A 23,238-nucleotide genomic window follows, 5' to 3' on the forward strand; every position below is an offset into this window, starting at 1 on the left:
GATGTCTGTGAATCAGCCCATTTGAATGTCCTCTGGCTTCTGCAGGTTTGTTTGGGGGTGGTGTGGGGGGCATCCATACTGCAGCCATACTGCTCCCTTTGGCTCTCATAATGCATGCCGCTCACGAATCACACGCTGCACATTCTACAAGATGAAGAGCACTCAGTTAAAGCTGCCTTGTGTGATAGACTCAAAAGCCTGAAAATGATCTGCTGTATCAAGGTTGGATTGAGACACAACGCCGACCGACCCATACATGCATGCACACCATCCATGTAGTTCTTCCCCCTCCTCATAACCTGGCCTGACTGGCCCTGGCTCCTCCCCAGAATTGGCGCTCCACTGACTCTCTGACCTCCAGCAAGATTCTTTGAAACATTTAGCTCTTTAAAGTCTCCTCACTGCTTCTAATGCCAATCCTTCCCACTTCTGTGGAATTTTGTTCTTAGTAGCCGTTACAACCATCTGCATCCGTGGCTATAGTCTGTTGGGTTCGGGTAGCATTTTATTATAGACAGGGAATTGGTGATGTACACTGTACAGTGCCACGCCAACTGGAATGGGAGAGCTAGTTTGTTTTGGAACAGTGTCTTGTTATTGTAATTCCCCTTGTTTGTCAGTAGATGCCGCAGATTGTGTAATGCTGCTATTAAATAGAAGACAGAGAGTAAAGGGACAATGATGTGATTAAAAAGGTGATTGGGACTCCACATGTGCTCAAGCATGTGTGTTTGGCTGAATGAGGAATGGTTGAGAGTGAGAGTGAGTTTTAGGTACTGTAACTGTACCTAGTCAGCCAGAGGGAGAGAGGGACTGCAGCAGCTGTCCAGCTCATCACACCTGGGGTGTGATGGGCCGATAAGACATTTTCATGTCACTATTGTGACCAAAGAAATTGCTCAAATAAATCTAAACCTAAATATTCCCAACATCCATTATCCTGGTGAGGACCGTTTGCCAAAAAATTGCAGATCTACAAGAGCTCACAATGCGTTGCAACGCGTTGTGAGCTTGTAGATCGGCTTTTTGGCAAAGAGATTTGGTAGAGAGTGCATAAAAGACTGTATGAAGCTCGGCAAATAAAAGGTGAATTGATCCCAGTGCATGACAGAGTATAATTTCACGATAAATGTAAATCTCCACAATACGATTATCGTGAGTGTTTTTTATCACGAATCACGATAAACGATAATAATGATTATCGTCCCATCCCTACACCTGGCTAGTACACCTGGGTGTCTCCTGAAACCACCTCTCCTCTGCTGATGGAGCTGAGCCTGGCCATTGTTGGGCCAGGGAGCTGGCATCTTTCCACAATACATTATTTATCAGTCTGGGATCTCTTTCATTCTCTCTCTGCCTTTCCTTAACTCCCTCTATTTCTCTCTCTTGTTCTCTATCTCTCTTTCTCCCACTCTGTCTCTCTCTCCTCACTTTGACTGCTTTTCTTTTTTTTTTTTTGCCATATCCGCTCATTTACTTACTCGCCTAAGCTGCTGACGCTGTTCAATGTCCAGAGCAGTGTTCATTCATGTTAATTTCATTGCTTTCATATAATGGCGCATATGTTTATTATGTTGCTTTTTACTAACTTATTAATAAACATTAATGCATCCTCATGTTCCTTCTGAGGGAATTGATCCAGTGTGGGATCAAAGCCATCATTAAACACTAACAAGCGCTATCGCATGGTCTATATCCAATGTATTATTTTATATCCACTATGTTGATGGGCAGCAACCTATCCTGATGTGCCCCCCAGATGCACCAACAGGGCTGAGGGTAAACAAATCATAGTTCAGCTGTATTAGGCACTCAGAGCCTGAGCCTGAGTTGGAAATCGATGTCTTGTCTGGATTTAATTCACCCATGCACTGGAAAAGACTAGTGTTTTTCATCCAATATGGAGAAGTCCTACTGGCCATGCAGTCCTTTGATCACCTCATCATGTTAGTTCTCATGGCTGGAGTCGAGAAGGGGAGGGGTGTTGGGGGGAGTCACTTTAAGAGAGGTAAAGACGACTTCATAATGTTACCAACAGTAATACTATTTATAATTTGAGGTCTTGAAGTTTGTATAACATTTGTATTTCAACTCCTATATAGTTGTTATTCTGTGTAGTACAGATAACAGTACAGATGGACTGCACTAATCATATATTATGTTAAGTGAAGAGATCATGAAGGGAACATGTTGCTCATAGCTAAGGTCTACACAGGTCTAATTGTATATTTCAGCTTCTAACTAGCTGAAATCACAGCATATAACACCAATGTTAGAAATTGAAGGTTGCCGTGATTTAATTTGTTTTTATTTCAGGGGTCTTCACTGAGCGCATTGAGTATAAAACAATTATAGAGAACCTTTTAGTTTTTAGCTTGCCAAAAATGTTTTGATTTCTAGTACTGATTGATTGCTAGGATACAGTCCCTGCAGTGAAACCAATCACTGTCTGAATATCTTTAACCTTTGAAATTGTTTAACTTTTGTTGGTGACTGCAATTTTTGGAGCGGTGAAAGCGCTCCCAATAGACAGGTATGTCCGTGGGTATGTCCCTGGCTGGGTGGCTGGGTGGCTGGCTGGCTGGGTGGCTGGCCGTGTCCGTAGCCTGGCAATACCTTGAGTGGCCACACACAACACACTAGTTAAAGGAGGGGCGCTGTTTTGTGCAGGCCAGGCACACTCACCACTCACTCACAGGCACAGTTTACAGTTTAGGCATTTAGCAACACACACAGGGTATAGCTGCTCAGATTCACCGCTCCACTTCGAACCGAGGTTTGATTTTTTTTTTAAACGTGACCTGGACACCAGACAAAATAGTTGTCTTGTTGTGGAACTGTGGGAGCAGCTCTTGTTAAGCCACTGTTTGTTGTCTAGAAACTCCACAGCACTGTGATATTGTGTTAATTCCACTTGCGTTCTGGTCTAGGATCAGAGAGCAATTTTTTTAAAGACTGAATAATTTAGAAGAGGTCCATTTAGTTTAGATACTGTGTCAGCCTTTCGGCCTCGCTAGGGTTTGGCCTACATCGAGTGGCATTAGGCCTTGATTACTTGATGTCTCCTTGCACTTGAGGATAATGGAAGGGAAAGTGGAAGAAAGAAGAGGGGTAGAAGCCGATGCATGAAGCAGACAGCATACTTCTTGTGGAGAGGAAATTACGTGAGGTGGTAAGAACGTGATTGTGGAGAAAACAAGCAAACACATTCTCTTACCAAGATTTTCTAACTAGCTGAAATCACAGCAGATAACATCAATGTCAGAAATTGAAGATTGCTTTGATTTCATTTGTTTTATTTTAGGGGTCTTCAATAAGCGCATTGAGTATAAAACAATTATAGAGAACATTTTAGTTTTTTGCAATCCAAACATTTTTTGATTTATTTTGAAGTATCTGCCTGTTTACTGAATGAATGATAGCCCAAGCCTGATTTGAAAAGGATGGTTCTTAATGCAGCATTCATTTGTATGTCAAACTCTTCACTGTTCTCTATGTTGTGACAGTGACACTGAATGAGTGTGAGTCATTGAGGCAGGGCAGGTCCATTGAGTTTAAGTTCTTTGTCACATTACAGGTTTTGTACAAGCTCCCATCATTTTTTCCAGGAAAGGGAAGAAGAATAGAGATACATGGATAGATAGAAAGAAGGAACAAGGAAAACAGTTCAAATTGATGTTTTCTCCCTATGGAGTGGTTATTCTTCATTTTTCCCCCCTCACAGTTTTGTTTATTCAGGATTTCAGGTCATACAAAATGACACCCACATAGGACATAAGACAATTCACCCTTTGTCAAGTCCCACCCGTTGTCCCACCCCTCTTCACACCCATTGGTTGCTATGTCTTGGTGGGACATTTGGTGGGACACTCCATCCACTACCATTTTAATTCAGTTGTTTCCTATTGTTATTCTGTGTATTCAATTCTAATTTCAAACTTGGTTTCAGTAAAATGGAGCTGCTCAGTGGCAGTATAGTGACTCAGAATGTTTTTAAATGTTTTTATTTCTCCAAAAATAATGTTTCTGCAAATTCAACATAAAAAAGGCGGAACCAGGGCGGGACAAGGCAGATAAAGCCTTCTGGTTGGTCAGTCAGGGACCAACCAGAAGGCTAACAAAGAGTGAATTGCAAAAACATGTCAACTTACAGTATCTGTACAAATGCTATACCATCACTGTAATTACAGGACAGAAGTACTGGAGTGGTTATTCTAATATGAAAATATATTGTGTCAGACACCCCTGTAAGATTTGTGCTGTAAACATATTTAAATTTCAAGATTATTGAACATAAGGCTAATTTTAGGCTAATGTTTGGCCAAGAATATGGATGCTGGGTTTCGAGGGGTTAAAGCTGCATGCACTATATCTTTACTCTTCTACCCCGGATTTGAACCCGGTTTCCTGCGCTAGTGCTGCAGCTAATAGAGCCTCCCTGCCTGCTCAGGGGATAATTGAATCTTGAATCTTTCAAGTCAAAATCCGTGCCAGATCCTATATGTCTAGGTGAGACATTTGACAAGATCTAAATGTCTCAATAGAAGAAGACAGAATTACAGTTACATAGTGCCACTTTAATCGATCATACAAAATATAATCATATAATAATATAGGCAAGGCCATTTTATTTGTATTGCACATTTCAGCAACAATGCAATTCAATTGTGTTTTACACAAAACATCAAGCAAAGGAAACACAATAATTGAATTATAGAATTATATTAGGATTTAGGATGCATACAAAAGAAGTACAAATGTATAGATACAGTTACAGTGCAGTGGAGAAAAGAAAAGAAAAGAGAATATATAATAACTAGTAAGATGCCTCAGGGCGACATGGCTATCTGGCCAGTGATGTATAGAGACCCCTGCATTATAGTCAACAATGTTATGTCAAAACATGCCCATATGGGCATTACCAAATATGGGCATTCCCAAATATGTCCTTAATATTGATGACATTGGGACAGGGATCTCCATATATGGGCATAAAACGTATGTTAATTAGTAAAGCCAAGCAGGGCCTTGGCGAGTTAGGGCTTGGGTTTGATGGCTGGGGATCCCCACCCTAATCTGGGAATGCCCATACTGTATATGGAAAAAAAAATTATCCTTTATTGCGACCGTTAGGGAGCAGTTTACTATGAAAACCTCCACCGGCCGTCCGTCCGTCCGTCCGTCCGTCCGTCCGTCCGTCCGTCACACGTCACACGTGACCATCAACAAACGTCACACCTTTGTTGATGTTTAAATCGAAGAGTCTTGGTCAAATACTTCTGTTGGTTTCTGCACTGATCATTTATACAATTCAGCTGTGTTTGCTCGTGTCATCATGATGAGGTCATAAATCAGCCATGCCCAAATATAGATTTTACGGGTTTACATGCTTACTCAGTTATTCGTTATGTGAAAGTCCTATGACGTCTATGATATCTGACATCATCATACATACATTCCCTTTTATGCCCATAAATGGAGATCCCCTCTGTAGAACCAGCCACTGACATCACTGTAATGTCAGGGGAACCAAATCCCTTTTATGCCCATATATGGAGATCCCTGTGATGCCAGGGGAACCAAATCCCTTTTATGCCCATATATGGAGATATGGAGATCCCCGTGTTGCCAGGGTAACCAAATCCATTTTATGCCCATATATGGAGATCCCTGTGATGCCAGGGGAACCAAATCCCTTTTACGCCCATATATGGAGATCCCTTATGTCATCAATATTAAGCCCATATCTGTGAATATCTTTGGGTACCAGATTTCTCCATATATGGTTAAATGGTCCGATATACATCACTGGCCAGAAGACCAAGAAATGGTGCAACCTCGCCCTTTGCTTTTCTCCCTTAGGCATCTTACTGGTAGGTAGTTTAATGAGGAATGCAGTATGGTGGTAGGTAGGTAGTTATGGCCTTTGATGTAAGATTTTCACTTTCTAGGATAACTATATTTGCTATTCCCAGATGATGCCCTTTTAGGGTACCCCTCATGCCCATATATGGAGATCCCCAGGCTTTACTAATTAACATAAGTTTTATGCCCATATATGGAGATCATTGTCCCAATGTCATCAGATATATGGGCATAAATGGACACAGGCAAACTAGATAGGCTGTATGGATATCCAGATGTGTGATGTAAGTGTTTTATTCCAAATGTGGCACCCCACAGACATATTTCCAGAAACAAAATCCCTTTCATGCCCATATATGGAGATTTCTGATGTCATCAATCCCAGGCCCTGTAAAAAACATGGTTGCTATGGTAAACAGTTGGTTGCTAGGGTAAACAGTTGGTTGCTAGGGTAAGAAAACATGGTTGCTATGGTAAACAATTGGTTGCTAGGGTAAACAGTTGGTTGCTAGGGTAAAAAAAACATGGTTGCTGTGGTAAAAAGTTGGTTGCTAGGGTAAACAGTTGGTTGCTAAGGTAAAAAACATGGTTGCTATGGTAAACAGTTGGTTAGTAGGGTAAACCTTCAATGATTTTGACATCTTGTTACTAATCTGTCGGTAGATAATGCCGGTCTTATATAAGGGTCATTTGTGTACGGTGTGATGTCATACTGATGTCAGCAGTGTGACAGGAGATAAGCGACCAACGGTCGCTTATCTCCCGATTAGGGAGTCTTACTGGTTAATATATATCCATATACATATATGGACTTAATATTAACGTTTTTGGGGAAGGTATGGTGTAAAGAGTTCAGAGTTAAGCCAGCTCTTGGGCCAGTTAGGGCCTGGGATTGATGACATCAGAAATCTCCATATATGGGCGTAAAAGGGATTTGTTTCTGCATGGGAATGCCCATATATGGGCTTTTTATTTGATTTTATCCTTTATTAATAGTAATATGTATCCATCTACATACAATATATTTTATGCCCATACATGGAGATCCCTATCTGAACCAGCCACACAGATATGGGCCATGTCTTGGCCAGCTGGCCAGTGATATATATCGATGACATCAGGGATCTTCATATATGGGCATAAAAGGGATTCTGGGGAACCCACAGATATAAAAAGCTAGATACCTCCTCCGCCACTGCAGTTCATTAGTGCGACTGGTAAAACAGGACTGGCGGAAATGAGGAAGTGTGGAACGTTGTGGATCTGTGGAAGGCACTACTCTGCCCCCTGCAGTGGTATAGAGGGAGTCCCGCCAGTCCTGCGCCAGTCCCGCATCTGATTGGCCTACCGATTGTCCCATTCTGTGACGCCCAAGGAAGCGTCCTTCAGAATTCCGTAAGCTTGCCAGTCCTCTTTTACTAACGCCCCAGAGCCGGAGGAGGCGTCTACCTTTCTATGTCTATGGGGAATACCCATATATGGACTTTTACATAGGTGATGTCACAGTGACAAGGGAACCAACCCATAGACTGTAAAAATGTGTACTGACTGACTGACTGACACAGACAGAGACAAGCTGCGACATTTCTCATGGTATACTGCGACCTTCGGTCGCAATCAAAGGCAGCTGCAAACAGTATAATTTATACTATATATGGGCATATCAGTCAGATCAGGGGCATATATGTATACTGATGACATCAGGGATCTCCATATATGGGCATAAAAGGGACGTGGACAGACAGATACAGAGATCTCCCTATATATGGCATAAAAGAGACATGGACAGGCAGATGGGTATATGTGTACTCTGACAATGGGTACAACGGGTACAACAGGTGTTGCATAACTGGGTGGGAATGCATTTCCAACTTGCATCATACCAAAATCGCATCATTCTCGAGTAGGCCGGGCACCAGTATAGTTTTCAAAAAGTTAAAGAAATTATAGACATAGGCATAGCCTCTCTATAAGTTACTTTGTAGCAATTTGACATATTGTAGATTGATTATATTAGCTATTTTATGTGCGAAACCATCGTAGGAGTTAGTTAGTTAGTTAGTTAGTTCCTCTAATCTGCAGTATACTGTACTCATTCAAGTGTGGAGAGTTTTCTCTTACTATTCAACTGTTGGGATCTGTTTGCTGCCCTGGGGGCTCCCAAAGGCTCTGGAGTAAAATGGTCTGTTACTCATATCAGCACATCACCCCCTTCTGCCTCCTCCCCTCCCCTCCCCTCCTCCTCCTCCTCCTCTTCCAGTGCGTCTCTCTAGTCGTCATCACTAGCCGTCTGCTACATAATCCAATTATTCTTTTAAGCTGACACGCTCTGTAACACACTGCAAATAGTACGGAGGACAACCCTGCTCATCACACACACACACACACACACACACACACACACACACACACACACACACACACACACACACACACACCACACACACACGGTCGCACGCACAAACACACGCACGCACGCACGCACGCACGCACGCACGCACGCACGCACACACACACACACACACACACACACACACACGTGCACACACACAGTGGCAAACATCTTACTAAGTACAGTAGTACATGCACACCAATGCTTTATTTAACCTTTTTCATGCATGCACTTTGTTTGTTCTATTTTTGGGTCCTAACTGTCCTCTGTTTGATTCACTTTGCCCTTGATTCTGTGCATTTCTGCTTGGCGCTGTCCTTTGGATCTCTGCTCTGTATTTACCAGTCTGTTCTCAAATATAGAACCTGAAAAAGGTTGTATTGTATTGTCCTGCTCAGGTGTGTGTGTGTGTGTGTGTGTGTGTGTGTGTGTGTGTGTGTGTGTGTGTGTGTGTGTGTGTGTGTGTGTGTGTGTGTGTGTGTGTGTGTGTGTGTGTGTGTGTGTGTGTGTGTGTGTGTGTGTGTGTGTGTGTGTGTGGCTACTATGTCTCTTTCCTGTGTCCTCAGTGGACGATCTACAGTATTGGCAAACTCCAATTCTTAGTTGTGCTTCTTACATTTTCTGTGTTTCAACACATCAGCTACTAAATAGTCTTCTGCAAAAGTGATTTATTTAGAATGGCATGTCATGACAGTCCTGCTCCATTGCATCTCAAACACAAGTTAGCGTACAGTAGAATTGCTGCAGTAGTGTAAATTGTAAATGTGCTGTGGTAGATATCCTTTCCATTCAAACACCTCTCATGACAAGCCAATTAATCCCTGGATTCTGTGGGTTTTAGTGCTGTGCAAATCTTGACAGGTATTTTTTGCAGCAAAGGGGCACAGAAATGTCACCAAGAAGCTGTGTTTCGTTTTCTGGTGCTGACACAACAAGAGTTCAGGGTAACATAGTTTGAAGTATGTGTTTGTTGTATGTGCGTGCTTGGGTGTACAGTAGGTGCGTGCATGGGTGTGCGTGCATGCGTGCCTGCGTGTGTGTATGTGTGCGTAAGTGCGTACTGTAAGTGAGTTCAGGGTGACCAGGGCTTGCACTATGAGTTTGATCTGAATATGTTGAGTTTAATCACACCTGATGGCTGATTTAGACTTGCATGACCATGTCTGCTCAGAGCTTCAACAGAAAAACAACATAGTGTTTTTCAGTCGTACAAACGGTCATAGAAGATTTATAAACAAGGCTTTACTGTTCATCTGGGGTGTCTTGGAAATTGATTGATTGGTTGATGGATTGATGGATTGATGGATTGATGGATTGATTGTTTGAAGTATTTATTAGAAGTTTGCATAGGAAAAGGTACAATTTCATGACAGTACAGTTCACTGGTACAAGGTCAACTAAAAGGATAAGCTCAGGAAAGCCACGGCTTATTTACATTGAGATCCTTTAAATGACTGTGTTATATCTGTCTGTCTCACAGTATATCTGTCTGTCTCACACATGGCTATTACTGTTAGTGTATACTGTCTGAAGTTGGAAGAAGTCTTTGTGTTGGACAATTATTGCCCTGTGTGTTAAATGTTAAATTACACCTACGCTGTAAAATACGAAATGCTAATTTACTTCTGAGATTGTACAAAAGTGTAAGCCTTTCATTTTTCTCTCACATCTGTTAATGCTGTATGTTATTTCAGAACACTTATGATGGACGTTAGTGTGTTGATTTCCTACCATGGTCAACATGTATTTAGTACCTCAGAAACAGGCTGGTGTATGGTCTGTATATGTGTCAATTGTTTTGAGTAATTTGCATTTATTTACACTTGCTGTGTATAACTTTGTACATGTGAAATGGTGGTAAGTATACTACTAAATATTGCATACAGTAGAGAGATTTCATAACAAATCCCTATTCACTCGAATAGAGGTTACTAATAGGAAGAAAAGAAATCGCATATTCAAATACTAGACACCAACTAGATTTATTCAAATGAATCTAGTTGGTGTCTAGTACACAAGTACATTTAGTTGGGGTTTGGTATTTCAGTATATTTAGTTGCTGTCTAGTAGGCTACTTGAGTAAATGTATTTGGTGTCTACTAGCAGACTACTGGAGTAAATGTATGTGGTGTCAAGTAGGCTACTGGAGTAAATGTAGTTGGTGTAGTATGCTATGGCACTTAAGTAAATTTAGTTGGTGTCTAGTATTTGAGTATGTGACCTCTTTTCTTCCGTCTAGTGTGATTCATCTGGAAATATGCACCTGTTTCATAAAATTATATTGGTGTGCATTGCAACCTGCCTTACCAACAATGTCATCCATCAAGTCCATCTTCACACCATGCACCACCATCAGGCACACAGAACCTTGTGCTCACTATACATACACATACACACACACACACACACACACACACACACACACACACACACACACACACACACACACACACACACACACACACACACACACATACACACACAAACACACGCACGCACACATGCACGCACGCACACACACGCGCACACACACACACACACACACACACACACACACATACACACACATACACACACACACACACACACACACACACACATACACACACACACACACACACACACACACACACACACACACACACACACACACACACACACACACACACACTAGGGATGGGACGATAAGCGATATTATTGTTTATCGTGATAAAGCGATAATCGTATCGTGGAGATTTAATTTATAGTGATATCGTCCTCCATCATGCACTGGGATCAATTCACCTTTTATTTCCAGAGCTGCATATCCGGTACCACTTTAACCCTCATAATTGTTAAAAGGTACTTATAATATACGTACTTGATACAGTCGTTCTTTCTCTCTCTATAGCTTGTAGATCTGCTATTTTTTGGTAAATGTTCCACCCCAGGATAATGGATTTTTATTATCGCAATAATATCGTAAACCGTGATTTCTTTTGTCACAATAATTTTGATATGAAAATGTCATATCGTCCCATCCCTAACAAACAACCACACACACGCACGCACGCACGTGCACACGCGCACACACACGCACACGCACGCACGCACGCACGCACGCACGCACGCACGCACGCACGCACGCACGCACACACACACACACACACACACACACACACACACACACACACACACACACACACACACACACACACACACACACACACACACCTACACCTACACCTACACCTACACCTACACCTACACACACACACACACACACTCTATCTGTGGCCTCCATCTCCATCAGTGTTCGTCTGCCACTGTATGTGTGCTGTCCTCATGCCCCATTGACCATATTAACATGCTGGACATTTTGCTCCGATGTCATACCCCAGTATGACATGAGAACAAAATAGCCACTGTGTGAATATGGTCAATTGTGCTGCCATTCCCATACCACTCATCCTAACCTTACCTGTTTCCCACAGCCCAGTGTGTGAGAGATTTGGGGGCCCAGGAGGGTGGGGTTGGGGTACAGAACAGTACAGTACAGGCGGGGTTGGCTTATTCCTCTTCCTGCCTCTCTCTTCCTCCTCTCTCCCTCCCTCCTTCATCTTGTTTTCTACCTGTGTCTCAATATGATGTTCACCTGTTCCTCTTTGAATCTCTCATTTCCTTGTCATTGTTTCCTTCCACTCTTCCCCTCTCTTCCCTTACCCCCCCCCCCCCCCCCCCCCCCTCCTGTCCTTTGTCCTCCCCTTTGCCCTCCCCCCTCCTTCTCTCTATCAATCTTTCCGTCTGTCTGTCTCTTAACTGGGCTCTGTCTTTATGTCGTATGTCCTTTTAGGCTCACGCTGTGCATCGCTGGCTAATCGATCAGGACAGTAGTGTGAGCTCTGAGATGCCGGATGGCCAAGGAGTGTGGCACTTTGATGACGAAGTAAATATCTGCAACACGTATATCTGGCTTTTTTTCTTTTTATATATATTTGTGTATATATATATATATTTAACTATATCTATATGACCATCTTGTATCTGTCACAACTTTGTATCACTGTTGTTGCTGTTGTTGTTTTTTCTATACCTTCTCTCTTATTTATTTTTTGTGTGAGTGTTGCTTATGGTATTGTACTGTAGCTCTGGTTCCTTTGACGGTCTAGTGTTGCTGTTGTGCTGTGAGCTGATTCTCAGTCAGCTGTTGTGGGTTTAAGGCTGGAGCTTTTTCTTTGTTCCTGTCCTTGCTTGACATACCGTATTCACCCTTTTTCCGTTTAGTTCTGTTTTGTTTCAACTTTGCGTTTGTTGTTTTGGTGTCACATATATATATCTATAATATTAGTGTGTATTTCTATATTATACCTATATTTATATCATTGTGTGTGATTTCTCACAAATTAATGTGCAGTCAGCATATTACAATGCCAAGAGTCCACGGGCAAAATATAGCTCTCCATCAAATTTCTCCATAGTCTTTGTAGAAGTTACAGTGTGCATGTGCATACCAGTACAAACATAGTTATCAATACAGATGGTATTGATTGTCTACTGGTATATGATAGAGACAGTTTACTGCATATAGTCAATAGTTCAACTATTTTTCCTGTGGGTTCTTCTGATTTAAGGAAATATGCTTCTGTTTCCATTTGTATCAATGTGTTGGTGTTTAAGCTTAAATGAAGTTGAAAGTGTGTGTGTGTGTGTCTGAGTATGTGTGTGCATTTGATAGAGAGAGAGAGAGAGAGAGAGAGAGAGAGAGAGAGAGAGAGAGAAGAGAGAGAGAGAGAGAGAGAGAGAGAGAGAGAGAGAGAGAGAGAGAGAGAGAGGTGAGGGTCAACAGTAGTGACTTTCTCTGTGTTTGGTATAGTACTGTGCTGTATGCATGCATGCTCTCATCAGTGTATACGTTGTAGTGTGCGTTTGTAATGTCCCTGTCTGTGTTGTGCTGTGTTTGTGTCTGTGTTAGTGATTGATCCCATTGTGCTGTATGAGCATCTTGCTGTAGATGTCGTGTATAGAGTTGTGTTCGTCTTGTGCCAGTGCTGTGGTTGTGATATGTCAGTGCTGCTTTTATGTGTTGTGACTATTGTCTATTTCCCATGTCACTGTTTTGTCATGTGCTGTGCTTGTGTTTCGTCTGGTTTGATCTATTCAAACTGGTCTGGTTGCGTCTGAAGGCTTTATTGCACCCATCCAAGAGATGATCTTGAATCCATTTCAACTCAGTGGAGGAGGGATGATCTAAGTGCTATAAGGCTTTTAGGAAACCTTTTCCAGACAGCTCTTAAGACTGATTTATAGTTGGTTGTGCACCAAAAACAGCAGATCTCCTTTCACAATGTGATTATTATGCAACGCATTGTGAGCTTGTAGATCCTCTGTTTTCAGTGCATGATACTGGTGCATGACAAAGTATAAATCAGGCTTTATTCCTGACGATTTCCCCTTAAATCCTGGCCTCCTCTTTCCTCTCATTTCCAATACCTAAAACTACTTCCCCAATGTTCCACTTCCTCCCATACACTTTAGAGCTTTATCAGGGTGTCTGGGATGAACCTAAACCTTCTCTAAAACCACCTGAAAGTGCAGTAACATACAAAACAAATTATAATGACCTTGTGATGCAGTACACATCAACACAGAAGGGTTATGAACACGTATCACATAGGCGAGCGGCAATCCCTCAAGAGACACAAAATCCAACTATACCCCTGGTCAATGAACTTATACATACTTTATTATGCAGAAATTCCTTTCCCTTTGTTTTTTCCCACGTGTGTGTGTGTGTGTGTGTGTGTGTGTGTGTGTGTGTGTGTGTGTGTGTGTGTGTGTGTGTGTGTGTGTGTGTGTGAGTGCATGTGTGACTTGTGTGTGTGCGTGTAACAATCTTTTTATTATTTTTTTCCTTCTATCATTGTTCCTTTGTTGTGAATGAGTGAGAAGGGAGTGTATGTTATGGTATTTCATGTTTCCATGTTGTTTTTGTAGCATTTTGGACTACCTAGCATGCCAATGATCTTTTTGTATGTATCTTTTACTTTTTAAATTTCCACCAAACATAGCTGTTATGCAAATTCCCCCTGCCCCTGAGAGACCCAAACTAGTGAAAATAGCAGATCTACAAGCTCACAACATCACTACTTCTTAAACATTTGTTTTCTAATTTATGTAATTTCTTTTATTTAAACTTTAAATTACTGAAAAAAATAATTTTCATTCATGAAAAGTTTTGCTTTTTTGGGAATGTTTTTTGAAAATGTTTTGAAATAATAATAATAATTAAAGACTACATTTTGGAAACTATAAATTATGGGACAGTGACTCACGCTATCCCTCTCTTTCGGCTCCCTTCCAAACTGGCGCCCCAACCATAGACTGTAATAAAAATACGGACGGTGCGAAGCCATTTGTTTCTATGCGGCGAAAATTACGCTTTTTTGTCCCTTGTATGGGTGTCGCCATCATTGTTTGAATGGTACCCCAGGAATCATAAGGAATGCTATTGGCTGCCAACGGTCACATGCAACCGCAGGGATACATGGGAGAATGTGGTCGGAGCCTCCCGAAATACAGCACACGAAGAAGAACACAACCGGGTGGTATCAGTTTAGTTGGCCACACCCCCCGCAACTTTATCATCAATTTTAACATAAATGGGACCATATTTGCACAAAACACATATCATGGTAATTGAAAGGCAGTTTTTCACTAGCGACAGGAACCATAAAGTATTTATGACGATGATTATTAAGGTTAGAAAATCAAAGGAGGAAAATGAATGGGGTCCAGTGGAGAAAAAATCTTTTTGGTACCTCGAGGGGGGAAAACAGCGCAATAGCGGCCAATCATGGGATCTTTTTCTTCCGGGAAAGCTTCATGAATAATCCCAGCAACAACACCCCTGGCCCCAACTAACCTTGCATGTGCAGTGAAAGCTACTGTAAGAATGGGGGGCAACAACACAGCAGTATGTATTTGTGCCCAGAGTAGAAGGACAGTAAGAAAGAGCGGTGCATTGATTGATTGCTCTATATAATCCAATTCCCCTTGCTGGCCTGTGGCCAAGTCAACAGTGGAAAACAACGGCAGCGTAGAATTAACCCCCAGGACAGGCCCTCTGCATCCCCAACTAACCTCTACTGTACATGTATATTATACATCATTCACTCTCCCTGCTTCCGACTTTGTTACTGTACATAATACTTTTATTCATAGCTGACTTCCAACCAGGCTTACCAACCATGACATGTTGACAATTTTATTTCTACCAGAATCAAATGCTGCCCAGTCATCCTACACCACTTCCTGTAAGATATAAGAAATGAGATGTCGGAGGTTTAGATAATAATAATACACTTTATTTTTATAGCACCGTTTTTAACAAGACGCAAAAACGCATCAAATCAAACCGTAAATAATTTACAACCCGGGTAAAGACAGCAATACAAAATTAACAGCATCAACGAGGATAGATGCATCAATTGCTGCCATAAGCCATTACTTTTTTTGTTTAAATAAAATTTGGGCTTTAAATTAGATTCTTAAAGGATTATGGAGCTAGCAAGCCTGCAGGTTCAACAGCATATATAAGGACTAGGGGCCCTGATGGCAAATGCCCCCTGTTATAAAACATTTGGACATTCCCAAACCATATGAAAGAAGGTACCAATACTATTTGAAGCACAAAGAGTGCAGTTAGGATTATTTAAAATCCTCAAGTCAAGTATGTTCGATGAACAAAATTTAAATGAATTTGTTGGTGGTCTGGATTCCTAGAAGATAACCTAATATTAGACCATACTGTGTCCCTGCAGAAATCCGGATCCAAATTGGGTACATCACTCCATACGGTATCAACAGACAGGGGGCCATAACTAGAGTCTAACACATATGCATACAGGGTGGAAACCAAACCTCTTGATCTATTAACATCACAGATAAACTCATGCAAAGGGTGCATTCTAAGGGGAGTTTGCCATGGAACCCCATATGTCCTCATGGCAGTTCTCAGTTGTAAGTAGAAGAGCTTTAAAAGTTAACAATAAAATCTTATAATCAAAAATAAAAGTGACTGGCAGTCTGGCAGACAGACAGACTGTAGTGCAGCTAGAACAGAGGTTATGTGTTGTGATCTCCTCCTAGTCCCAGCAATGAGTCTGCCAGCCGCATTCTGCACCAACTGCAGGCTGAGTATGGAGCCCTCGCAGTGATAGAGGGCCTATGCGAATTGAAATGTGGGCCTTAAACACCTAGACCCCTTTGCCACCAGTAATGCTGCCGGGAGTCGGCCTCTTGTGCATCCCTTATCATCCCATAGCTCTTAATTGCCCCTCATTGAGTCCTTGGAGACAGATGCTCAGGGAACCAAGCGCCATTCGTCACAGTAGGGCTGCATGGCAGACGCAATATGAAGAAAGAAAAACTGTCAGTCCCCTGCACTGTCACATAGATTCTCCCCCTCTGTGTCTATGTTCCAGCTGCTCCCAGCTCACTGTAGATGCAGACTACATTATGAAACCCATTCACGTGCAGGCACCAGCAATTGGCTGTAATTTGTTTCGGCTATGGGGGAGCAGAGTTTAATTTACATGTGAAAAGCCATGGCATATGCGAATATTTTAGCCTTCATTTTTGCTTTGGGGACAATTGATACTGGGTTCACATAATACAGATTAAACGTAACGGGGGCTGTATTGGCATTATGCAAAACTGCAGAAATGGCGTAATAATGTATTTGGACTACTACCAACCTTAGCAAGAAACAAGAAAGGCGCAATTCTCTCCTTCTCTTGCTGACCCATTAGAAACTCATCTTTTTGGCTTTTTGCAACAGTGGTACAGTATGCCTCTTGGGAGAAACGTGGCCTACTAAGAATACTTACATGGAACCATACCAACATACTATGGCCTAAATGGCTTAATTAAAAATAAACACAACCCTCACCTACCCGGCACTGGGTTCAAAATCATATCTGAGACAGTGGAAAAATGCAGGACTTCAGCCATAATTATATCTAAAAAGTTTAATTAAATACAGAATAAAGACTAAAATCCACATCATCCAAACCAAGTAAAAATGAATCAAGATCAGATACTTAATGTGTGAATCTCTCTGACAGTGATTACCACTATTAAAATCTACATGTGACCTGCTATGGAAAGGTAAGCTTAGGCAATCCTCCACAACCTTTTAAAACACTAAAGCTTTGGTGAAACAGAATCGAGTTCAAACTGTATGTTTTTTCCGTCTACACCAAATTTGCTTTGTTTTCCTCTGTATTATTTGCCATCATATCATTTCCCCTTTTTGATTTTCTTGAGGCTATGCCTTTTACTGCCCCCATGACTTAAAGGACAACTCCCCCCTAAATAACATCTAGGCTAATTTTCCTATTTATATTGATCAAAATTACTGTCCATGGGGTCTATTAGGCAGAAATACCCCTGTTGTCCAATTTCCCCAGCAGAACCCAGCAGCTCTCATAGCATAGAGTGGAGCCTATAAGCCTATCGCTTTTACACTACTTGTTGTGGTCAAAAGTGATTTTTCTTTTTAGTATTATCGATTGATTATAAAAAACACCCAGTGTGAAGTGAGCGGTGCTATTTATGAGTTAATTTCATTAAGCGTCCCGCGAAGCTTGGCCAATGTGACCCTGGGCGTACAAACAGACACCAATTGAACAATCACAGTCTGGACAGACGCGGGACAAACAGACAAAGCCAGATGTAGGAGCGGTTAGCACCGCTCAAAAATGTATATATATCAAAAAGCTTCTTGATTATTCAATTCATCTAAAAAGTATTTGGTAGAATACTCATTATGAAGATAATTAATTGATAGTTGCAGCCCTATCCTGCATCTTCCATTTAGCATGCCCAGTGTCATACATTTAGTTTGTGTTTGTGTGTGTGTGTGTGTGTGTGTGTGTGTGTGTGTGTGTGTGTGTGTGTGTGTGTGTGTGTGTGTGTGTGTGTGTGTGTGTGTGTGTGTGTGTGTGTGTGTGTGTGTGTGTGTGTGTGCTTGCGTGTGTGCGTGCGTGCCTGCGTGTGTGTGTGTGTGTGTGTGCACACATGTGTATACGTGTTGGAGTGTGTCTGTGTGAGTGAGGGAGAGAAATTATCAATGTGCATGCATGCGTGCATGTGCATGTGAATTATAGTAGATGAATGCGCGGAGTGCATGGTATGTGTATGCCTGAGGAAGGGTGTGATGCATAATGTGTGAGTGTGTGAGTGTGAGTTTTTATGTTGCTCTGTGAGTATGTGTATGTTTGCTATATCCACCTTTAACCACTTTAACCCTGGCATCCCAACTTTGGGCTTGTCATATTAAAATTGACTAATGGGGTACCGGCCGGCCAGCTGGCAGGCGGTCCACTGACTCAGCCATAACCATATAAGGAGTTCCCAATGCAGTTATGCTGCCATATGGAGTGTGCCTCAGTCAGCTCCATATATGGGCACAAAAGGGGGCTGGGCATAATACTGTTAACATCAGTAATCTCCGTATATGGACATAAAAGGGACATGGACTGACATATATAGAGATCCGGTTGAGTCACAGATCCGGCCCGACCACTATGCACATGGTCATGTGCATATGGGTGTGACTTCAAACTCGGCGTGAGAAAGCCCCCAACACTGACTCAGACATATACTGGTCGGATCGGTAGTGCGACGTAGGTGTAAGGGTCGTGTTGTACACATAGACTGATGGAGTGATTTCTGTCAGGTCTAACTGTCAGTCTACCTGCAAGCTGTCCTTGATCGATGAGAGAATCTCTTCATCGCTTACTGTAACTTATCAACACCCCACTCTCCACACACATAAATTGACTTAGTTATGATGAGGAATAACAAATCCATCAAGTAGCTATATTAGGCATGCTTTATATTATTTTTCAAGTACAGACATTTATGGAACACAGTAAAATCCTACAAAAGTGTTAATATAACACATTTGTAACTCTGAGAGTGTGACATTTGTATACTCTCAAAATCCATGTAACACTGTGAAGTGCACTGTAGCGTTAGTTTTCCCAGTGACTGTCAGGGCTGGCCTGCACTCTCTGCATGGTACAGATTATGAGGGAATGATTAGTCAATGGAGAAGTGAGTCAGAGGAGGGAAGGAGGGAGGGAGGGAAGTGTGACGGAGGATTCATGGACTGACTCAGCATCAACAGTGCAGATGAGGTGTCATCGCACTGTCAACAAGACATCTAGAACACACACGGCATATGAGGGGCGGCATAGCTCAGGGGTAGAGAAACTGGTATTAGAGCACGAAGGGTATAAATCCCGAAGGGTTCCCAGTTCGAATCCGGGCTCCCCCTGAGTTAATGTCGAAGAGACTCAAGACGCAAGACTCTGAACCCCTAATTGCCTCCGGTGAGTAGGTTGGTGCCTTGCATGGCTTCCTCCGCCACCGGTGTATGAATGTGTGTGTGAATGGGTGAATGTAATGCACAATCTATGTAAAGCGCTTTGGATTAAAAGCGCTATATAAATGCACCATTTACCATTTACACACACACACACACACACACACACACACACACACACACACACATCCATAAAGGCACACACTCGATCCACATCCCGGGGCACATTAATTTATTGTTCTGCTGCTGCGGTGTTGGCCAAGATATCCACCCACCCACCTTTCCGCTGTGTCATGTACCTCTTGCTCTCCACATCCATCTGTTCTCCCAAGTCCCGTCTCTTCATTCCCCTGCTCCCCCTGTGTGACCAGGGGTTGAGAGATAAGCTTAGTGATGCATAGAGACAGGTCACAATGATCGCTTCCCATATCGCCTGTACATCTGGCCTTGACGGTAGCTGATACACGCACGTCATGCACGCACACACGTAAATGCACACACACACAGTCTGACGGAAATATTTAGACATCAAAACACCAAGCACAGGGAAGATTACCCTGCAGTGTAGCCAGTGGAGAATGTCACCATTCCTACTGGTTTCACTTGTCTGAACATTTGTTTTGTGCTGCAGGGAACTACTGTACCACACTCCGCTACACTCTGCTTCTTCCTCAAAGGCAACTGTGACTTCTTGTTTTAAGGTGACTTCTTGTCATAGAATCACATTATGCTAGGCTTTAGCAGAGCCATATGGTGGCATTGGCGGGTCAACATCAGGTCCAGTATGGCATGGAGGAGCCTGTATCAGATAGTTTCAGAGCAGTGCATTAGGTTTGAATGGAGTCTGGAGTCTGGGAGCACTCTGGCTCTGCACCTATTAAACAGTGATTGAATTATGGTCTGACTGCCTGGGCTCCTCCCTGCATGCATACAGTATATCACCTCCTTCATTCTTTACCTCTCCCTTCCTCCCTCTCTCAGGCTGGTCAAACGGCTCCTGTGTGAAAGGGCTCTCATGCCCGTGTGTCACCAATTGCATCCATAGACTTCCTGTCTGCTGCACAGACGATAACAGTCCGTGTGTTGTGCCAAGCCAGCCTGCCCAACTGCAGTCTAGTTGGTGCAGTGCAGTGGGAGCCTGTCTTTCTGCCTGTTCCACCTGCCTGTTAAAGCAGCATAACATACACTATTGGGCTGCAATGAAGGGATGTAATATTAATTGAACGGCACTGCCGTGCTCTGCCGTGCACAAATGCCTCCATTTGCTCAAATGCACATTATACAATAACCCGTGCCAAATCAGCATACTGAACAACACATAATATATCACAACACAACACATAGTGTCTATGATTTATTTTTTGTCCTCTATCCATTTTCTTTGATGTTGAGTAGAGTTGACATCAATGCGTTGAACCCTCCTTTTAATGATGGAGTCCATGCTCTAATGCTCTTAGATATGAGTCGTAGACAGAGACATTGAGAGAGCTGCCAATGCTCTCTTCTCACCTCTAACTATCTAAAGACTAATGGACCCTGTACACCTTCTGATATATTGCTGCTGTCGCTCTTCTCAATTGCCTTTCTTTTTCGCCTTTCCTCTTTACTCTACTCTTCTCTCAGTATTTCTCATGCTTCAATTTTATCTGTCACAGGTCACACTGACCTGTGTGCATTTGTTTTTGCATATGTGTACAGCATATATTGCTGTCTGTAACACTGTCTGTCTGTTTGTCAGTCTGTGTGCGTGCTTGAATGCATATACCTGTACTTATACAGCATCCATCAACTTTGAATGATTAGGTAAAACACTCCTATTAGGAGGACCAGGTGAGTTATTGTGTGTGTGTGTGTGTGTGTGTGTGTGTGTGTGTGTGTGTGTGTGTGTGTGTGTGCGTGTGTGCGTGCGTGCGTGCGTGCGTGCGTGCGTATGTGTGAGGGAGTGATAGAGCATTGCCAGGGCTGCAGTAATCTGCCCAGCCCCAGGGTTGTCAACATTGGACTGTCAGAATCCAGGAGATTTATTTTTGGGGGGCGCGCGGAACTCCCAAACCGGGGTCTGGGGGGTCCTCTCCCCAAAACGTATTAATAGATATTTTTTCCTGTGTTCTGTTGAATTTTGTGCATGTTTGATACATTTATCAGGCTTACTTTACTAGCATGGGTACAATTTCAGCCTTAAAATGCCAAATGTTGTTGTACAGATTTGATGACTGAAGCAAAAGGACATCTTTAATAATGGTTTCTCATCTTTAAGTCATTACTTAAGTGAATATCTGTATGATCTTTCTTGCATGCATTGCCCCCACCCCTAAAGTGGGGGGTCTGGGGGTCCTCCCCCAGAAAAATTTTAACATAGTAGATGTAATTTCCTGTGTTCTGGTGAATTTTGGGAGTTTGATACAAAATCCAGGAGAAATCCAGGAGATTTGCCAATCCAGGAGACTCCCAGGAGAGGGGTTCAAAATCCAGGAGACTCCTGGGAAATCCAGGAGAGTTGACAGGCCTGGCCCAGCCCTACCCACAGTCTCTTCGGAGCGGAGCTGTGGCAGCATGCCAGTGCTGCAGTGCTTTAGCCTGCCACTAGAGGGCTGTTGTCCTGAAAAGATATTGATATCAGGAGTATAGTCATCTCGGCCAGGCCGGAAGGGCCAATTATGTTTTCACCCCTGTCCACGTGTCTGTCTGTCTGTGTGTCTGTCTGTCTGTGAGCAGCTCATTTCAGGCACAGCTGGACCAATCAGAGGCCACTTTTCCACCAACTTTGGTCCTAGAACTGGTTCCGTTCTAGATTCTTGGAACCATGGTGCTTTCACGGAACCGGCCGCGAACTGGCCCCGAGCCGGCTTGTGTGTCCACCAGTTTTAAGCACCGGTTTTTAGGCACCACTGCAGTAGAAGTCCCCAATTGCCCCAGGTTCGATACATTGGCCTAGCCAGCAATGTGTTCCGAATATGATCAGTCAATCTCACAGCGGAAATTCAATTGACAATGGCAGATGCCGTTTCCCTTTTCTTTTCTTTTTTGAAATACATTTTTTGCTTGCTTTAGCTGCTGTTTATATCGTATCGGGATCTTCCGACTTTGTTTCCCTGTTCGGGGCAAGAAAATACAAGTATTTTTTGGTTCCAGTTCCGAACCAACCTTTAGTATTCTGAACCAATTCATTTTCAGTGGTAACACAAATTAGCCGGGAAAAAATAACCGAATTGGTTCAACCCCAGTGGAAAAGGGGCCAGAGTGGAATTGCACACTCCCAGTTCAAATCGGCCTCATGGTGGCACTATAACAGGACACATTACTTTTTGGCCTATATTAACTGTTGAACCATAGCCATACCATAACCATTTTGATCATACAATAAAAAACTAAATTCTCCTGCATTCCTTGGATCATGAAGCAACTTCGACTGACAATTTTCTGGCTTCCTGGGCTTTCTTCAAATCACAGGTATTGCCGCTACTCTTACAGATTTTGTCAAAAACTCAAACATATCGGTACACATTCTCTCTGGAGTCATGTGATTCAAGATGTTTCATATTCCATTCTGATTGGCTATGATTCGCATCCAAAGTTGGCAGGACAGCCCCGTTTTGCTAAACAAATG

At 42.6% G+C, this 23,238-nt stretch overlaps 1 protein-coding gene across 4 annotated transcripts in view; it reads left to right on the top strand.

The window, feature by feature from the left end:
• Positions 1-23,238, top strand: part of ank1a (ankyrin 1, erythrocytic a) — a gene marked incomplete at both ends in the record, with an annotated part of 130,053 nt that overhangs the window by 43,297 nt on the left and 63,518 nt on the right. For all 4 annotated transcript variants that reach the window (XM_080739243.1, XM_080739244.1, XM_080739245.1 and 1 more), the window contains one exon: positions 12,093-12,185. In XM_080739243.1, the coding sequence (XP_080595369.1) occupies positions 12,093-12,185 (93 nt within the window). The remainder of the gene's footprint in view (positions 1-12,092; positions 12,186-23,238) is intronic.

The sequence above is a fragment of the Nannobrachium achirus genome (assembly GCF_963921795.1).
Source record: "Nannobrachium achirus genome assembly, chromosome: 12".
Lineage (NCBI taxonomy): Eukaryota > Metazoa > Chordata > Actinopteri > Myctophiformes > Myctophidae > Nannobrachium > Nannobrachium achirus.